This window comes from Pseudorca crassidens, chromosome 7, assembly GCF_039906515.1.
Source record: "Pseudorca crassidens isolate mPseCra1 chromosome 7, mPseCra1.hap1, whole genome shotgun sequence".
NCBI lineage: Eukaryota > Metazoa > Chordata > Mammalia > Artiodactyla > Delphinidae > Pseudorca > Pseudorca crassidens.
In genome coordinates, this window is record NC_090302.1 from 4,479,953 (window position 1) to 4,500,238 (window position 20,286).

Consider the following 20,286-nt stretch of genomic DNA (forward strand, 5'->3'; position numbering starts at 1 on the left):
ACAGTGTAATGTTTTTTTTTAAAGTAGAGTTGATGTATCTCGTGTCTTTTATAATCTGTAGAGAATCCTATTTTAACTATATGCTTGCTGTATGTAGACAGTTGTGTGTAAAATGAAGTAATGAATGTGTTATGCTTTTAGGTTCGGCGTTGGGCTATCCTGACTGCAAGAAACTTGGGAAAAGTGGACAGAGATGATTATTATGACTTACAGGAGGTTTTGACTTGCCTTTTTAAAGTCATTGAGTTGGGGCTTTTAGAAAGTCCAGACATTTATACTTCTTCTGCCCTTGAGACGGGTAAACTGATTCTTCTGCCTTCACACATGTATGATGCTGCCAACTACAAAAACTATTGGTTAGGTGAGTATTGTTCCTACACAAATATAATTAGTATTTTCCAATATTTCTTATGATTATCCTGCAAGGGAAGGGATCTCTTTTGGTAATCTGATCAAAATTGCTAAATAAAGGATTTCATAGTTCCCAATTCTTGTTCTGTCATTAAATTGACTATTACAACATCTTGTCTTTAAACATTTTTTATCCTAGAAATCATCTGTGTAAGAGGTACATTTTCAAGTATGGCAAATAGATCTTTTATTTAAGACAGTATTAGATGTTACAGTATTAGCATAGCAGCTGACCTTAATAGGGTTTTGATCTATTGCAGCAGAGGTTTAATAGCTCTTTTCCCATCTGTAAAATATTTCCTGGAAGAAAGAGATATTAACTTTGGTTTTCATCAGGTTGTATATTGACTTAAAATATTTCTGTCCTACTTCCTTGACTCAGAGTCTTACAGTCATGTGTATATTTGGCAGTGATTGGTACTTGAAATACAGTGATTTTAAAATTTAAGGGGTTTTTGATTTTATGAGATACAAATTGTGTGGTAGTCATTTTGGAAATGGTTTTCTAACCAAGTTCGCGCCATTTTCCCTTTTTATTCAGTCTAAAGTTCTGTTCTTAGGAGGAGTTGTATATGAACGTCTCAGACTTCAGTGTCTGAGGCACTGGATACTGTTTTGTTTCGTCTTACTGCCTTGTTATTCTTTTGCCAACTAAACTGGAGAAGGCATTAGAAGAGTTTTATTTAATCAATTCAAGAAAACTATACATGATCTTACAGGTATTTGCATGTTGCTGACCATTCTTGAGGAGCAAGCCATGGATTCACTGTTGTTGGGCTCAAACAAACAGAATGATTTTATGCAATCAATACTTCACACCATGGAGAGGCAATCAGATGGTAATAAACTATTTGCTGAATATTGCGATGATGGTGCACTTTGAAAATACTAGTGTCACTGTAAGAATTTGGGTGTGTGAGGTGGAGGAAAGAGAGTGAACATTTAGGTTTTGGTCACAGAGTCAGAATTTTAAATTGGAAAGGACCTTTAGAGTTTAACTCAGCACCTTACTTTCATAAAAGAAGAAACTGAAGCCCAAGGAAGTTAACTTACTTTTTTAAAAATTAATTAATTTTTGGCTGCGTTGGGTCTCTGTTGCCGTGCATGGGCTTTCTCTAGTTGCGGCGAGCAGGGGCTACTCTTCTTTGCAGTGTGCAGGCTTCTCATTGCTGTGGCTTCTCTTGTGGCGGAGCACGGGCTCTAGGCACGCAGGCTTCAGTAGTTGTGGCACACGGGCTCAGTAGTTGTGGTGCACGGGCTTAGTTGCTCCACGGTATGTGGGATCCTCCCGGACCAGGGCTCTGAACCCCTGTCCCCTGCATTGGCAGGCGGATTCTTAACCACTGTGCCACCAGGGAAGTCCCTTAACTTACTTTTTCACGTTGAAATACCCAGTTAGTGGTAGAATCAAGACTAGAACCTAAAGGAGGTAAATTTCTAATGACATGATAGTTAAAATTTTGCAGAAAGCTTCCCCTATCCCACTGTCTCCCTTTTGCCTGGTTTTTCGTTTCACTTTTGTTCTCTAGGGTTCCACCGTTCACGATGGTGGCTGCCTGCCGGCCAAGTGTGGCTCTTTACATTTACATTAATGAAACTTAAATAAAATGAAAAATTCAGGTTTTCAGTCCCACTAGCTATACTTCAAGAGCTGCCTGGTGGCTACGGTATAGAACCATTTCCATCATCCCAGAAAGTTCCCTTGGACAGTGCTCCCCTGATAGTCTAGAAAGTAGGGTCTCAAATTGTCATGTTTGTTATTAGAGCCAGCTTAGTTTTGCTCATGGTTTTATTGGGCTGATCGGGGAGAATCTGTACTAATGTTTCTAATCTTACCTTCTTTATGAAACAATGACTCAATAAAGACCAAGCATGCCAAATTTAATGAAAACATAAATATAACTTTTTACCCACATTCACTTCTCCTTAGGCAACTTCAGCGTGGCTATATATTCTTTTGTGGGGGCTTCTAAAAGAAATACGTAAACATTATTTATTTATTTATTTATTTTGTGGTGCGCGGGCCTCTCACTGTTGTGGCCTCTCCCGTTGCGGAGCACAGGCTCCGGACGCGCAGGCTCAGCGGCCATGGCTCACGGGCCTAGCCGCTCCACGGCATGTGGGATCTTCCCGGACCGGGGCACGAACCCGTGTCCCCTGCGTTGGCAGGCGGACTCTCAACCACTGCGCCACCAGGGAAGCCCGCTAGATGATTTTTGATTAAGGTTATTACTAATTAGGGACTTCCCTGGTGGTGCAGTGGTAAAGAATCTGCCTGCCAATGCAGGGGACATGGGTTTGAGCCCTGGTCCAGGAAGATCCCACATGCCGCAGAGCAACTAAGCCCGTGCGCCACAACTACTGAGCCTGCAAGCCACAACTACTGAAGCCCGTGCACCAGAGTCTGTGCTCCGCAACAAAAGAAGCCACCACAATGAGAAGCCTGCGCACCACAACAAAGAGAAACCCCCGCTCTCCGCAACTAGAGAAAGCCCGCGCACAGTAACGAAGACCCAGCACAGCCCCCCAAATAAATAAATAAATTTATTAAAAAGGTTATTACTAATTTGTTTACCGGCATTTACTACATAAATTGTTAGTTTTTTTCCCAGTGCTTTGCATATATATTTCTGTCCTCTCCGTTAATCCAGCTCCCCTAACGCTCCTTCAAAATGAGTCACCTCCTTTTTTTTAAGCACCTTTTTTTATTTTTAAAGATTGGCATTTTTATTTATTTTATTTATAAGTTCATTTATTTATTTTTGTGGCTGTGTTGGGTCTTCATTGCTTCCTGTGGGCTTTCTCTACTTACAGCAAGTGTGGGGCTACTCTTCGTTGTGGTGCACGGGCTTCTCATTGTGGTGGCTTCTCTTGTTACAGAGCACGGGCTCTAGGCGCATGGGCTCAGTAGTTGTGGCTCGTGGGCTCTAGACTGCAGGCTCAGTAGTTGTGGCGCACGGGCTTAGTTGCTCTGCGGCATGTGGGATCGTCCTGGACCAGGGCTCAAACCCGTGTCCCCTGCATTGGCAGGCAGATTCTTTCTTTAACATCTTTATTGGAGTATAATTGCTTTACAATGGTGTGTTCGTTTCTGCTGTATAACAGAGTGAATCAGCTATACGTATACATATATCCCCATATCCCCTCCCTCTTGCATCTCCCTCCCACCCTCCCTATCCCACCCATCTAGGTGGTCACAGAGCACCAAGCTGATGTCCCTGTGCTATGTGGCTGCTTCCCACTAGCTATCTGTTTTACATGTGGTAGTGTATATATGTCCATGCCACTCTCCCACTTCGTCCCAGCTTACCCTTCCCTCTCCCCGTGTCCTCACGTCCATTCTCTACATCTGCGTCTTTATTCCTGTCCTGCCCCTAGGTTCTTCAGAAGCTTTTTTTTTTTTTGTAGATTCCATATATAAGTGTTAGCATACAGTATTTGTTTTTCTCTTTCTGACTTACTTCACTCTGTACAACAGACTCTAGGTCCATCCACCTCACTACAAATAACTCGATTTCGTTTCTTTTTATGGCTGAGTAATATTCCATTGTATGTGTGTGCCACATCTTCTTTATCTATTCATCTGTCGATGGACACTTAGGTTGCTTCCATGTCCTGGATATTGTAAATGGAGCTGCAGTGAACATTGTGGTACATGACTGTTTTTGGATTATGGTTTTCTCAGGGTATATGCCCAGTAATGGGATTGCTGTGTCATAATGTTATTTCTATTTTTAATTTTTTAAGGAACCTCCATACTGTTCTCCATAGTGGCTGTATCAAGTCACATTCCCACCAACAGTGCAAGAGCGTTCCCTTTTCTCCACACCCTCTCCAGCATTTATTGTTTGTAGATTTTTGATGATAGCCATTCTGACTGGTGTGAGATGATATCTCATTGTAGTTTTGATTTGCATTTCTCTAATGATTAGTGATGTTGAGCATCCTTTCATGTGTTTGTTGGCAATCTGTATGTCTTCTTTGGGGAAATGTCTATGTAGGTCTTCTGCCCATTTTTGGATTGGGTTGTTTTTGTTTTTGATATTGAGCTGCATGAGCTGCTTGTAAATTTTGGAGATTAATCCTTTGTCAGTTGCTTCATTTGCAAATATTTTCTCCCATTCTGAGGGTTGTCTTTTCATCTTGTTTATGTTTTCCTTTGCTGTGCAAAAGCTTTTAAGTTTCATTAGGTCCCATTTGTTTGTTGTTATTTCCGTGTCTCTAGGAGGTGGGTCAAAAAGGATCTTTCATGTCATAGAGTGTTCTGCCTGTGTTTTGGCAGGCGGATTCTTTACCACTTCACCACCAGGGAAGTCCCAAGTCACCTCTTTAAGAAACATTCCATAATTGTCTTCACCTAACTGATGACTTTCTTCCTTATTTGAGAGCTTCCTAGACATAAGACAGCTTCAGTAGAGGATAAAAAAGTATATGAGAAGTTCTACTCAAACGACTATGGTAAAAAAAAAAAAAATCTAAGAGCCCTGAGGGAAATAAAGCAGAAAGTTCTAGGGTTGTCAGTAATGGGGTGAGTTAGAGCACTTGCCTCCTAAGAATACTGCTGAAGATGATAGGTGGTGCTAATAGTGAAGCCGTTCTGGTTCTTACTTGGAAAAAGCCAGCTATCTGTTTTCTTCTGTAGGTGGTGTATCTTTATGTGAGTGTAAAAAAATAAATCTGGAAAGAAGGAATAGAGTAAGATCTTACAAATGCTTGACTGAGGACTTCTAATTTCCTTAGAAGACATTAAGGAGCAAGTGCAGGTCTTTGAGCAGGGCAGTGTTTCGCCACTGCACGTAGAGAGGAGGGAAAGGACCGGCCATAAGAGTGTGTGAGTAATGGGAATTCCTGCCAGTTGGATGTAATGGAGATAACAACAAAGCCATGTTGAGACATGGGTGGATGAAGAGTATGTATCTCTGCTTCTCCAGTGGATGAGGGGTTCAGTCCTTTATACCAACCAAATGACACCCACAGTTCAGGATTTCTTGTATCATGGACTTTGTTTAGATCTGAAATTACCAAGTTTTTCTTTCTCTCCCTATTTTTTCTACTTTACTTCTGTTATTTATTGAAGGATGGGAGTATAAAGGTCTGGAAGAAGCAGAGGAGGAAAGATTGTTTCAGGTTGGCAAACAGGATGAGAAAGTTGAGTTTATCTAGACTATCTCAGTTTGTTCCACACGAAAAAATTTCTTAACAGAGGTGTATTGCTTTAAAAAAAAATGCAGACACTATTTAAAAGTTTGCCAGCTTTCTAAAACCTGTAGTTGGCAATGCTTTACTTTAAATTACTTCCTGCTTTGCTTTCAGTTCTGTTGCTACCCAGGTAAAGAATGCTTAATTCTCAATATAGTTTAGTGCCTTTCTCTAATTTGGCAAATTACTCCATTGTATTTCAGATGATAGTGTGGATCCTTTCTGGCCAGCGTTACACTGTTTCATGGTGATTCTGGATCGCCTTGGATCCAAGGTCTGGGGTCAACTTATTGATCCTATTGAGGCATTTCAAACCATTATCAACAACGTGAGCTACAATAAAGAGATTCAGAATATACGGAACAGCTCTATGAGGTTCGTTCAGTTCCTGTGTCAGGATTTCAAACAATCTGTATGAGGAAGTCTACTGTAATTGACTTAACAGTAGGATTTTTCTCTTCTTTTTATCCTTCATTTCAGTAATTTCTATTTATTCTTAATATTTAAGGTCCAAGTTCAAACCAGAGTCATATTTGGATGATATGGTGACTTGCAGCCAGATTGTATACAATTATAACCCTGAAAAGACCAAAAAGGTATAAAACATTTTGAGAATTCAGATGATATTGTACTGCCTTTATATTGTATAGACAGTGTTTTGTATGGTTAGTTGCATTGCTGATTTTATATGTAGCTATTCTGAATCAACTGTTGCATAAAACCTTTCTGATTGAACAGTAGCTCATGAGGAAAAATGGGCTCTAATGAGAGCGTGCACACTTTGAGAGATTAATTTTTCAGTACATTTCGGAAGGGTAGAACATTTATGGCATGAGGGAGATAAATCACATGACTAGAAATCAAAACCAACTGAAGGAAAGAGGTCCAGAGTACATGGAGGTTTTGTAAATTTAACCTTTTCATGAAACCTTAACCTCAAAATTGAACTGTTTTCAATTTCTTGGGGGTCCATATATGTACATCAAAACAGGAAAGTTGAGAGTGTATTTTCTTGTTTGCAGCTTTTGTGTTAAACCTGTCATGAATGGTGCTTGTTTATCTGAATGTCAGTATCTCTTTCGTTTTAGGATTCAGGGTGGAGATCAGCCATTTGCCCAGATTATTGTCCTAACATGTATGAAGAAATGGAAACATTAGCTAATGTGCTTCAGTCAGATATCGGTCAAGACATGCGTGTTCATAACAGCACGTTTCTGTGGTTCATCCCTTTTGTGCAGTCCCTCATGGATCTTAAGGATCTGGGTGTAGCTTATATAGTGGAGGTTATTCATCATCTGCATTCTGAAGTCAAAGACGTCCTCAACCAGACAGACGCCGTGTGTGACACAGTCACTGAGTTTTTCCTTCTGATTTTGGTGTCAGTGATTGAACTGCATAGAAATAAAAAGTGTTTGCATTTGCTGTGGGTTAGTTCCCAGCAGTGGGTGGAAGCCATCGTAAAATGTGCCAAGCTTCCCACCGCCGCGTTTGCACGGGGTTCTGAGAAGTCATCTGGAAACTGCTCCAAAGGCACAATGATATCATCTCTGTCATTGCATTCAATGCCATCTAACTCTGTACAACTTGCTTGTGTGAAGCTGATCAGAAGTCTCCTTAAAGAAGGCTATCAGCTTGGGCAGCAGATTCTTTGTAAGCGATTCCAGGATAAGCTCAACTTATTCCTGCGAGGAAATTTATCTTTAGGTTGGCAGTTGACTAGTCAGGAAACCCATGAGTTACAAACTTGTTTAAAGCAAATTATTAGAAACATAAAATTCAAAGTACCTCAATGTAGCACTTCTGTGGATCTGACTTCTCCATGTAAAACGCCTCCTGCATCATATAATAAAGAAGAAAGTGAACAAACAGGGAAGAAGTCTAAAAAAGACAGGCACTGTCTGGAAAACTCCAGCCCAACATTCTCTAAAGAACCGATGAAAGCTGATGCATGTCAAGTGCAAGAGAGTATTTTCAGCAAAGCAGATAATGCCATAGAAGAGGATAATGAGCGAACTTACATAAAAGATTTGAAACTCAAAGACCATCTCTCCGCTGAGTTGTGCTTGAAGCCGAGTAGTAAAAGGCTTGTTAATGAAAGAGCTCGAGGCCAAGTTAAAATAAGTACAGGGAAGCATAAATCTGTAAAAGAGAATTCCTCATATACCCCACAGAATTGTACTTCAAGAAATGGTCCAGAAAAGGTATTTGACAGAGGAATAATAACATCAACACGTTTGTTGACTGATTCTAGCAATGACTCTCTGGAAAAGGTGTCCACATCAAATGAGGATTTCTCTTTAAAGGGTGATGCTCTTGGCAAAACCTCAAAAGCAAAAACTAAGGCACATAAAGATGAAATCTGTGCTAAGTTATCACATGTAGTAAAAAAGCAACACAGGAAAAGTATCACTTTAGAGGAAAACCTGACTGTATCTAGCATTGAAAGTTTCTATTCAAAGAAGGATACAGGAGGTCAGAAAGGAGATGGCTTCATATACAATCTCTCTTTAGGCCCTAATGGTATTCTGGATGATAAAAATGGAGAACAAAAATCTGAAAACAGTTTATTGCTGAAAAAGAAACAAGTAAAGGAAGAAGAGTTAGGCATTTTCTCTACCCGTGAACTCAGTTGTCAAATACTAGAATGTCATGTTGGTAATAAAGATTTGGTCTCATTTACAGAAATGACCAACATTTTTGTGGAGAAAACACCTCCCTTTAAAGATCCTGTGACTGGACTTGAATCAAGAGATATGGAAATTATCAAGAGTACTGCTCAGTTTTCTTCTGATTTAAGAGAACAAGTCCTTAGCAGTCCTAAGTCTGACACCTTAACAGATTCTCAGGTAGACAGAGACCTCCACAAATTATCTTTAGTAGCTCAAGCCAGTGTTATTAAGTTCCCATCAGATTCAACTCAAAAAAGTTTATCCCAGCTACAAAGAAAAGTTAAAGATGATAGAAGATGTTTCACAGCCAACCAAAATAGTGTTAGGGAAACCTGCTGTGAACAGGTCATTATTATTTCAGATTCTGATGAAGAAGATGATGATGATGAAAGAATTGTGGGTTTTAAGAAACACATTAAACAGGATAAAACATGCATTGAGAAAGAATGTCCAGAGCAGCATGCTTCAATAGCTAACACAAACGTGGAACAGAAGGTAATAAGGGAAGAAAATACAGGGTCCCTTTTGCAGTTTGAGGAATCTGATTCTCAGTTTTTTGAGTTTGAAAGTCCATGTGAAGTGTTTTCAGTTTGGCAAAATCAGAAACCAGACAACAAGAATTCAGTTCAAGAGAATGAAGAAAATTCGTGCTTGACTCATGTAGGTGATACCACAAATGATTGGGGTTATGGTACAGATTATGTACCTGAAGAGGTCATTAAAAAAGCAGCAGAGGACATTGAGGAACACGCAGAACCACACAGTAGTAGTATTTCTGTTGAGGAATTTTGTGAGATTGAAGTAAAAAAACCCAAGAGAAAGCGATATCAGAAAGCTGCTGTGGCAGAAGCTCCTCTAAGGCCTTCATCTCCTGTCAAAAGTGAGGACCAGTCTGATATTCTTAATGAGAGAGATGTGACTGAAAATGATTTTAAAAGTATAGACGTAAGGAGTACAACTCCCAGTTCAAGCGTTCAGAGAACCACTACGGTTTCCCTGAAGAAGTCTCCACCAAAGCTTCGCAATTGTTCCAAACGTGTTAGCAGAGTCTCACTTTCTAAAACTCCTAAAAAAACACGTTCGGATACCAAAACAGGGCAGAGTAAAAGTTCAAATATCCTAAGTTGTAGAACAAGTCCTGCTATAGTGCTACCAAAGAAATTTCGCCAGCGTCCTGAACCAACTTCAACGGTTGAGAAACTTGGTCTGAAAAAGGTTGCTCGTAGGGCATTTGACTTGTCCCAGCCGTCTTTGGAGCGTTTAGCTGACTTACGTCACCATGGCAGAACTGTTGGAGCAGTTGATACCCGGAAAAAGACTAAATTAATTTCTCCTCAGACTCTCTCTTTCAGAAATAATGAGAAACTGCTGACGAGTCAAGACCGTCAGCTGCGAAGGCAGATGAGACCCAAATCACAGCGTAACAGAAAAAGATGTTTTGATTATCAGAGTACAGATACAACACGAGCAGGCCCACATGGAGCACAAAATTCTGACAAATTTGTGCCAGAATCAGATACATCAGATTACAGTTATAAAGGAGGAGTTGAGGTAACTGCTAAAAGTAAGGAAAAAGCGTTAATAAAATGTGTGTCTTCTGAAACAGAACCCGTGAAAGCAAAATGTGCTTCTCAGGTAGCTGATGGCCCTTGTCTTTTGAGCCAGGGTACTTCTGTAGTCTTACATGGAGAAGTGCCAACAAAGGGAGTAGTTGTTTCTACCTCAGGGGACCCTTTAGGTGGAGGTGACCTAACGGTACATCACTTAGATGTGGCAGCCTTGAGAGAGGGGGATCCTGAATCCAGCAATGACATAGAGGAAGATAATATATTTTTAACACAGTGTGATCCTGAAGATATGGATTTATGTTCACAAATGGAGAAAGAGAATGATAAACTCATTGACGTAGTTCATGGAAAAGATACAGTCCAGGTAGAAGAAGGTTATGTGAGTCGGCCTCAGTTGGAATCTTCGAGTAGCACAAAATGTAAATACAAAGATTGTGTTGAAACACTGAAAAACCAGGGTGAATACTGTTCAAAACACTCTGAAGCTAAAGCAGCGGATGAAGCTATATTTCGTAAACCTGGCTTGCCTCTCTCTGCATCTAAACCTTCGAGACCTCCCACTGCTAAGATTTTTAGCTCCAGTAGTACTTCACGAATTGCTGGTCTTTCCAAGTCTTTGGAAAATACGGCAGCGCTCTTACCAACTCTGAAAAATAAGTCAAGTGGGGTACAGTCTGTTTTGAAAGTACCGCCAGTCTCTCTGGTGTCCAAGAAGCCAGTGGCTGAAGTGAAGGGTTTGTGCAACGTTCTCCATTCTCATACTCCAAATAATTCCAACAGGCAAGGCTACAAAGTTCCATATTGTGAAAACAGATCTTTTTCGGCTTCCCCTCCAGTAAACGTTCTCTTGTCAGCACAGTCCATCTCTGACACCTTCGTTAAAGAGGTCTTAAAATGGAAATACGAAATGTTTGTGAACTTTGATCAGTGCGGACCCCCGTCAACTCTTTGTCAGTCCATCTCAAGACCTGTGCCTGTGAGATTTCAAGATGGTGGAGATTATTTTAATGTGTTTTTCCCTTTGATGATGCTGAATACTTTTGAAACAGTAAGTATATGTTCTAATCGTATACGTTCAGACTTTGAAATTACCTTTCTTTACCGTGCTGAGTACAGCTAAAATAACTGAGCACATTTTTATTTAGATGTAGCTTGTAGATTTCATGTTGAACAGACATTGTGCCCGACACTGTTCTAGATGCTGGTGATACAGAGGAAACACTTAAACTCTGCCCTTCTGGAGCTTACAGACAACAATTCAGAGTGCTAACGTACCAAGTCCAGAGGTGGCACAGGAGGAGGAAACGTTTTTCGGTGTAAAATAAGGGAAGACTTCTCAGAGGACGTAGTCTCTCATCTGCATTCATTTTTTTGAAAAGTAGTGTAAACCTTTACTGAAGTTTTCTTGAGGAGGTAGCAAAGGGCAAGTTACACTGATCAGCACAAAACAATAAACCCCAAATTTCTCATCTGTCTTCCCAACTTCTTATGCCTCATAGCAGCCTTTAGCTGCCTCCCTACCCCAACACATCCCATTCTGGTTCTTCTCTCTTTCTTACTCCCCGACTGGGATTGCCAAGTAAAATACAGGATTCCCAGTTAAATTTGAACCTCAGAAAAACAGCTAGTAATTCTTTAGTGTAAACATCCACCTGCACTTGGAAGGATGTTTTTGGTGTTCTCAAAGCAGGTAGACTTTTACTTTTTTTCAAATTCCTTTAAAAAAAAAGAACCCAAAACGTGAGCATGCAATGAGACTCTTCAAAACCAAGAACACTGAGGTAAATACCCACGTATTCAGTCAGGAGATACTTGGGTGCCTGATGCTTGCCAAGTACTATCACAGACCTGGGGGGTAAAGTGGTGAACACGACAGACAAGGCCTCTGCCTTCTGGGAGTGATCATTTCAGATCAGGACCAAAGGCTCTAGAGTGCTCTAGAATGATCTAGAACAAAAGGGAGCGGGCACTTTAGACTGAAAGGTGAGACAGCCTCTGTGAGCGATGGTATTCACACCGAGACCAGAGTGAGTAGAAGGAGTTGGCCATAGGAAGTATATCCCAGGCAGACAGACTGCAAAGATCCAGCTTAGAATTGTTAAAGGCAAAGGAGATGTACTGCACAAAGAGGCAAGTTGGTGTCAATGTATGCCCTAAATTTCAGCCGTTGTCTTACGAATTATCTTACTAGTGTTTCAAAAGCATTAGAAACAACTAATTGATAAAGGGCCTTCAGTCTGTCTCCTTAACAACAATGTGAAATGGTATTACAAGAATGAGCTTCTTACCTTACAAAATTGTTAGTTCAGTGAACAGTGTATACAGTTAAATAAGCTGGGGAATATACAGAGATTTTCTTCATTTTGAAGCTTATTTTTTTCTTGAACGTTTATCCTTTCCAGAAAACACTAAATCGCTTAGAAGCCATTCATAGCCCTTAAATTTAGGACACATATTTGTGATTTTATTTTTCCCTTAGTTAAGAAGTATTTCTATGTTTATCTTTAAGATTTTTTCCTTCAGGACATTTCTGTAGCCAAAACCTTTTCAAAACAGAATGAGCACAAGTTCCGTTTGTATATACACAAAGTTCAAAATAGTCAAATACTTGTGGAAGGCCCATTATAAAAGAAAACAGCAGCCGCTCTCGCCTCCCCAAGTAATTATTTTTGATCCTTGATGGATCCTTTTGTTATTTACTTCCATATTTCTAAATAACATGCCACTATTTTGACTTGTTAATTTTTCAGTTCTAGACATTTTCTGTAGTTACCCACTACAGGAAGTACCCTCTCTTCCCAGCCCTGTGTTCACACACACCTCTCCTGTTTCCCCATCCTCACTATGGAGTAGTCTTGTAATTTTTAGATCAGTGTTTGTTATTATTTTGACGATATAAAAGGTGTCCATGGCTAAGTCATGTGGTAGCTGTAACTACTTTTTGTTTCCGACTCTTTACTTTCTCTGGATTTATTGTTTACTTAACTTTCTATGTACGTATCACTAAATTAGCTTCAGATGGTCTCTTGGATTTGTAGGTCTCTCAGTATGATCAGGCACATCAGATAGTTGATCAATTTCATCTTCTTGGTTTAGGATGGTTAACCTGAAATGCTCACCATCCTCGTCCTAGGGCTTGCATTTCCTTCTTCCTGTGTTGGATCTCTGTCTCCTGTACCCAGGGTTGTCTGTTTTTGTCACCCCCTCATTTTAGTAAGGCACATCCTTCAAACTTCCTGAGAGAAGAATGTGTAGGAGATAAATTTTGAAACTTTGCATGACTTAAAATTTCTATTTTGCCATCTCTGTCTGTCTTTGTTGTTGTCGTCGTCGTTCTACTTCCTTGGAGACTTTCTCAGCGTCCAAGTCTATTGAAAAATTTTTGAGTGTATTTTTAGTTTCACGGGCACTCTTGTTCTCTCATTATTCCTTTTTATAGGATTCTGTGCTTTCTTCATGTACACAGTATTTTTTATTACCTGAAGTTAATTAATGATAAGTTTAAAGTTAGTTGAAAGTTTTCCTCTCTTTGCATCGTCCCTGTTTTCCCAGTTGCTTTTTTCCTATTCATTTTAGTGTCTACAGAGCTTTCATGTTAACTCCTTTCTTCGCGTGTCTAATGATTTTTGGTGGTTTACTCACACTTAAGAACAGGATACTAAAAAGCAGATTGGAGCATTGTTCATAATAGCCAGAAGTTGAAAACAACTGAGATGTCCATCAGGAGATGAATGGATAAACAAAACATGGTATATGCATACAGTGGAACATTAGTCTACTATTAAAAGGAATGACCCGTTATATACACTTTGACCTGTTCTTTGATGAACCTTGAAAATATTATGCTAAGTGAAAGAAGTCAGGTACAGAAGGCCACATATTGTGTAATCCCATTTATATGAATTTTCCAGAATAGGCAAATCTGTAGAGACAAAAAGTGGATTAGTAGTTGCCAGGGGATGGATGGGGGGGGCGGGAATTAGGACTGACTGCTAATAGGTATAAGGCTTGTTTTGGGATGGTGGGAATGTTCTGGAATTAGATAATGGTGATGGTTGCACAAAATAGTGAATGTACTAAAAACACACTGTAGTGTGCACACTTTAAAGTGGTGAATTTTATATTGTGAAATATATCTCAACTTTTTAATGCTATAAGAAAAGAGGATGCATTTAAATAATGACAGGTCAAAAGAGATGCTTAGGAAAAGAGATACTTTTACTAAAATGGTCCTTTCTTATTTGCACTGTGGAAGTCAAATGTGATCTGAAGGACACCATCACATGGTGAAATCCAAATTAGTTTCATTCTTTATATTAAGATTATATGCTTAGGTATAGTTATAATCTATATTTTGTTACATGTAAGATTTTAAAACAGATTAGAAGCTCTGAGTGAAAGGGTTAGGCTTGTTGACCATTGGCATTTTATTGGGAAGCCTCATCCCCACCCTCATGTCACTGTTTTTAGTCTTTTTTCTTCCCCCCCCCCCCCCTTGTGAGGTCAGATTTCCCCAAGAAGAATCTTCAGATCGATTGCCTGGAAAGCATAGGCCTGACGGGGAGCTGACTGTGGGGTGAGGGTGGGGGCAGAGGGAAGGGTCCAGGCATTCAGTATATAAACATTTGCTTCATTCCCTTTTTTAAAATTGTTTTATTTTATTTTTAAAATTTATTTATTTATTTATTTTTGGCTGCATTGGGTCTTCGTTGCTGCACGCGGGCTTTTCTCTAGTTGTGTTGAGGGCTTCAGTAGTTGTGGCTCACGGACTCTAGAGCGCAGGCTCAGTAGTTGTGGTGCACGGGCTTAGTTGCTCCGCGGCATGTGGGATCTTCCCGGACCAGGGATCAAACCCGTGTCCCCTGCATTGGCAGGCGGATTCCTAACCACTGTGCCACCAGGGACGTTCCCCCCCCCCACCTTTTTTTTTTTTAAGTACCTTATCCCCTCTCTGTCTGCTGCCCCACAGCCAGAGACTGTCACACTTTATAGAGATGAAACCGCTATAGCTTTTTGCTAGGAGCAGGGAGGGGCAGTCTGCCTTCAGCCCTCCTCCTTCTAGAGGTGTATGTCAGATGCTTCCTGCTTAGAGTTCAGCTTCTTGGACTTGCTGAGTTAGTTAACCATTCATCCATCTGCTTACCAGCGTCCCAGATTTTGATACTTTTGCCTCCTCTTCTGTTCTCTTCATCCTAATGAATTAATCCTGTTGTGAAAAATCCCTTGGGTGTTTTAGTGGGGTTTCAGGGGGAATGAAAGGAAATGCCTGTGTTCAATCTGTCATCTTTACCACGAAGTTTTATCTTGTTCCTTTTTTTTTTAACCATGTAGTGAAACAGCATTGTTTTAGCATTTCTAGTTTATATAGGCCAACATTTATTAATGGTATTATTAATATACCTTGATTACTTTTTTTTTTTTCCCCCACTGTAACGTGTGGCTTGTGGGATCTTAGTTCCCTGACCAGGGATTGAACCTGGGCCCTCAGCAGTGAAAGCGCTAACAACTGAACTGCCAGAGAATTCTCAGATACCTTGATTACTTTTAATTTTTTCTTCTTTCTGATAAGTCAGAGACTGTGGCATCAACCACAGTCTTGGGCCAAGGCTTCTTACCCTCATTTGGATGTAATTTGACTTCATAATATTGTTTGTTAATGGAATGCTGAAGTGTGTTTAGAGTCCTTTGACAAAAATGCGGTTGGTATTCTCTTTAGGACATGAAATGCAGTGTTTGGTTATCCAGTTATTATGTCTTATTGCAGGTGGAATGCAATGACATTGCGTAGAATTATCCCTTGCCCCAAAGGGAAACGAGCAAATTCAACTTTTAGAAATATGAGTTTCTTGAATTAAAAAAAGAAAAATCCCACAAGGACTCAGAGGCAAAAAATATACAAATCAGTTTTCACAGCAAAGTAAAGGAGCTGTTACAGTGGAGGATTCCTGGACTGAATGTCAATATTATGACATAGCGTGAGTGTGTTTTGTGTTTGGTAATTGCAGTCATTGTTGCTTTTTGTTGTGGTCATCCATTTACAATGCTTGGCGTCAGTTTATTCATCTCTTGTAAAAATAAAATACAGTGTGTGGGGGGGGAAAAAAAAGAAATATGAGTCTTGTGTACTGATGTGACTGATAGAGGATATATTAGTTTTTAATCCTTACGTTTAACACACAAAAGTATTAGATAAATGTGCACTGTTTTGACAGGGACCAATTTTTTTGGTCAGTTTTAGCAAATACTCTTTTTTTCTTAAAGTTTCGGTTTGCAGTCCCCTTCTGTTACCTGTGTGTGCATGCATGTATATGCAGAGTGTAATTGGCAGGCGCTTTTTAGGTTGTGTAGACAAGGAGCAGGCAGAAAGGGGGCTCTTCTGGAGTACCAGCTGTGATTCTTAGTGCCCAAACCCCTTATAGGGAGATTGCACCGTTTTTTAGCTAATTTCCAGTTATAATTTGCTCTGTGAAGGAAACAAAACAGGTTGATATGATGAGCGACATTGGGAGGCTGCTTTTGAGATCGGGCCGAGAGCCAGGAGAGGAGGGTTTTGTGCAGAGGAGGGGGGAGGGTCAAGACTATAATGCTTTGAAGTAGGCCTAACTGAGCATGTGTGAGCAAAGAGATTAGGCTGATGTGGCTGGAGTAAGGTAACTTAGAGGTAAAGGGAAAAGAGGTAAGATTGGAGAAATCAGTCAAGAGCTGGATGGTATACAACCCTGTAAGTGCAGGTTGGGGTTTCATTCTCAGTACAGTGAGAAGATGTTGGAGGATTTTTAGCTGGTTGGTGTTTAGGCTGGGGGAGTAGAAATATGTAGTAGTTTACTTTTTAAAAAAAAAAAAAACATTCTTAGTTGCTCATTAGAGAGTAACTGTAGAAAGGTAAGCATAGATGCAGTAGACCTGTCGGGGGCTATTATAGTAGGCCAGGAGAAAGATGATGGTAGCTTGATCTAGGTGGTAGCTTTGGAAATAAAGAGAAGTGAATTCATTGGGCGTAAATTTTGGAGATAGTACTCAGTACCTATCTTTTTTTATATATATAAATTTATGTTATTTATTTTTGGTTGGGTTGGGTCTTGGTTGATGCACACGGGCTTTCTCTAGCTGCAGGGAGCTAGAGAAACTCTGCATAGCATCCCCCGTTATCAACATCGCCTACCAGTGTAGTACATTTGTACAACTGATGAACCTACATTGGCAAGTCATTACCACCCAGAGTCCATAGTTTTCATTAGGGTTCACTCTTGATTTGTACATTCTAAGGGTTTGGACAAACGTATAATGACATGTATCAGTCCTTTAATATCAGAGTACTTTCACTGCCCTAAAAATCCTCTGTGCTCTGCCTGTTCACCCCTCCCCAGTCTCACCCCTGGCAATCACTCATCCTTTTACTGTCTCCATAGTTTGCCTTTTCCAGCATGTCACATAGTTGGAATCACACAGTATGTGGCCTTTCCAGATTGGCTTCTTTCACTTAGTAATGTGCATTTCAGGTTCTTCCATGTCTTTTCATGGCTTGATAGCTCATTTCTTTTTAGCACTAAATAATATTCCATTGTCTGGTTGTACCATAGTTTGTTTATCCATTCACCCACTGAAGGGCATCTTGGTTGCTTCCAAGTTTAGGCAGTTATGAATAAAGCTGCTATAAACATCCACGTGCAGGTTTTTAACGTAAATATAGGTGTTCAGTTCATTTGGATAAATACTGAGGGCACTATTGCTGGATCCTACAGTAAGAATATGTTTAGTTTCATAAGAAACCACCGAACAGTCTTCCAAAGTGGTGCTACCATTTTGGGAATTCTCTGGCGGTCCCGTGGTTAGGACTATGCACTTCCGCTGCAGGGGGCACAGGTTCGATCCCTGGTCAGGGAACTAAGATCCCACAAGCCACGTGGCTCCGCAAAAAAAAAAAAAAAAAAAAAAGTGATGGTGCCATTTTACATTCCCACCAGCAATAAATGAGAGTTCCTACTGCTCCACATCCCCGTCAGCATTTGGTGCTGTCAGTGCTCCAGATCTTGGCCATTCTAATAGGTGTGTAATAGTATCTCGTTGTTTTAATTTGCATTCCTTTGATGACATAAGATATGGAGCATTTTTTCATATACTAATTTACAGTCTGTATATCTGCTTTGGTGAGGTGTCCAGGCCTTTTGCACATCTTTTTCATCAGGTTGTCTGTTTTCTTACTGTTGAGTTTTTTTTTTTTTAGTAAATTTATTTTATTTATTTTTGGCTGCATTGGGTCTTCATTGCTGTGCGCAGGCTTCCTCTAGTTGCAGCGAGCAGGGGCTACTCTTCATTGCGGTGTGCAGGCTTCTCATTTCGGTGGCTTCTCTTGTTATGGAGCACAGGCTCTAGGCATGTGGGCTTCAGTAGTTGTGGCACGCGGGCTCAGTAGTTGTGGCACGCGGGCTCAGTAGTTGTGGCTCACGGGCTTAGTTGCTTCGTGGCATGTGAGATCTTCCTGGACCAGGGATCGAACCTGTGTCCCCTGCGTTGGCAGGCGGATTCTTAACCACTGCACCACCAGGGAAGCCCTTCTCCTTCACTTTTAAAGGATAATTTTGCAGGATTCAGAATTCTAGGTTGGTAGGTTTTATTCTCTCAACAGTCTAAATATTTCACTACTCTCTCCTTGCTTGCATGGTTTCTGAGGAGAAAGTAGATGTAATTCTTGTTTTTCCTCCTCTATAGATAAGGTGTTTTTTCCCACAGGCTTCTTTCATGATTTTTTTCTTTATCTTTGATATTTCATATTCCTTAAGTTTGAATATGATATGCCTAGGTGTAGTTTCTGGCATTGATTCTGCTTGCTCTTGGAGTTTCCTGGATCTGTGGTTTGGTGTCTGATGTTAATTTTGGAAAACTCTGAGTCATTATTGCCTCAAAGACTGCTTCTTTTCCTCTCTCTCTTCTTCTCGTATCCCCATTATGTGTATGCTGCATCTTTTGTCATTGTCTCACAGTCTTGGATATTCTGGGGTGTGTTTTTTTCCCCATTTTTTTTTTCTCCTTGCTTTTCAGCTTTGGTAGCTTCTATTGCTATAGACTCAAGCTCAGAGATTGTTTCCTCAGCAATGTCCAGTGTACTAATGAGCCCATCAGAGGCATCCTTCATTTCTGTTACAGTGTTTTGTTTTGTTGGGTTTTTTTGCGGTACACGGGCCTCCCACTGCTGCGGCCTCTCCCATTGCGGAGCACAGGCTCCGGATGCGCAGGCCCAGCGGCCATGGCCTACGGACCCAGCTGCCCCGCGGCATGTGGGATCCTCCCGGACCGGGGCACGAACCCACGTCCTCTGCATCGGCAGGCGGACTCTCAACCACTGCGCCACCAGGGAAGCCCTGTTACAGTGTTTTTGATCTCTAGCATTACCTTTTGATTCTTTCTACTTTACATCTCATTCATTACATTACCCATCTATTATTTCATGGTCTCCTTTTTCCGTTAAACTCTTAGTATATTAACTATAGTTTTAAAAAAAATAATTCCTGGTCTGATAATTCCAGTATTCCTGCCATATCTGACAGGTTTTAGTGCTTCTTTAGTCTGTTCAAACTGTGTTTTTTGCCTTTGAGTATGCCTTGTAATTTTTTGTTGCAAGGCGGTCATAATCTACTAAATAAAAGGAACAGCAGTAAATAGGCCTTTAGTGATACAGAAATGAGGTATGGGGGAAGGAAGATCATTCCGTAGTCCTATGATAAGGTGTCACTCTTTTAGTGAGCCTTTGCCTCTGGACTAAGAACTTTACACCACATGCTTCTTAGTTTCCCCCACCTCCTTGGGTGAGACAGGATGGTTAGAATGGGCTGGAGCTGGTTTTCTTCCCTCAAGTAGGTTAGGCTCTGATAAAATCCCAGCAAGTTTGACTCTGATAAAATAGCTTCTCATAGATCAGGCCTTGTTAAGAAGGTCAAGAATGCTCTGGTGTATTTCAGAATGTTTCCTTTTCCCCAGTCCCCACCAACCCCCCACCCCCGCTGGAAGCACACAGGGAATTTTCTGCAGTGTTCACTGTGAGGGCCTGTTAGAGCTCCTAGAGGTAAAACTCACCAAAGTGTGGGGTCCCTCTTATGACTGGGTCCCCCTAGAGTTTTTAAGAGAGTTGTTCATGCTGAGCCTCCAACAGTTTGTCACATCCAGTTCAGGTTTTCCTCCTGGCATGGAGGTTTCTACTTAAGAGTTTTCTGCTCTGGTAAGTTGTGATTGTATCTACCTTTTTGTCTCTTTTTACTTGTTAGGATGGAGTGGTGACTTCTAAGTTCCTTAAATGCCAAGCTGGAAACCAGAAGTCCCAAATTAATTTTTAATGTTTGTGTCACACAGGAGTTCTAGGTTCTGGATTTTATGGTTGCTTACTTTGGAAATTTTTGCTGTTTAACATTGGCTTTTCAGATGTTTTTGCTTTCTTAATTTGCTTT

General features: G+C 40.5%; 1 protein-coding gene across 4 annotated transcripts in view; it reads left to right on the forward strand.

The window, feature by feature from the left end:
• Positions 1-20,286, forward strand: part of SETX (senataxin) — an 81,225-nt gene that overhangs the window by 20,901 nt on the left and 40,038 nt on the right. For all 4 annotated transcript variants that reach the window (XM_067742877.1, XM_067742879.1, XM_067742878.1 and 1 more), the window contains 5 exons: positions 142-361; positions 1,131-1,250; positions 5,814-5,985; positions 6,119-6,206; positions 6,699-10,895. In XM_067742877.1, coding sequence (XP_067598978.1) covers positions 142-361; positions 1,131-1,250; positions 5,814-5,985; positions 6,119-6,206; positions 6,699-10,895 — 4,797 coding nt within the window. The remainder of the gene's footprint in view (positions 1-141; positions 362-1,130; positions 1,251-5,813; positions 5,986-6,118; positions 6,207-6,698; positions 10,896-20,286) is intronic.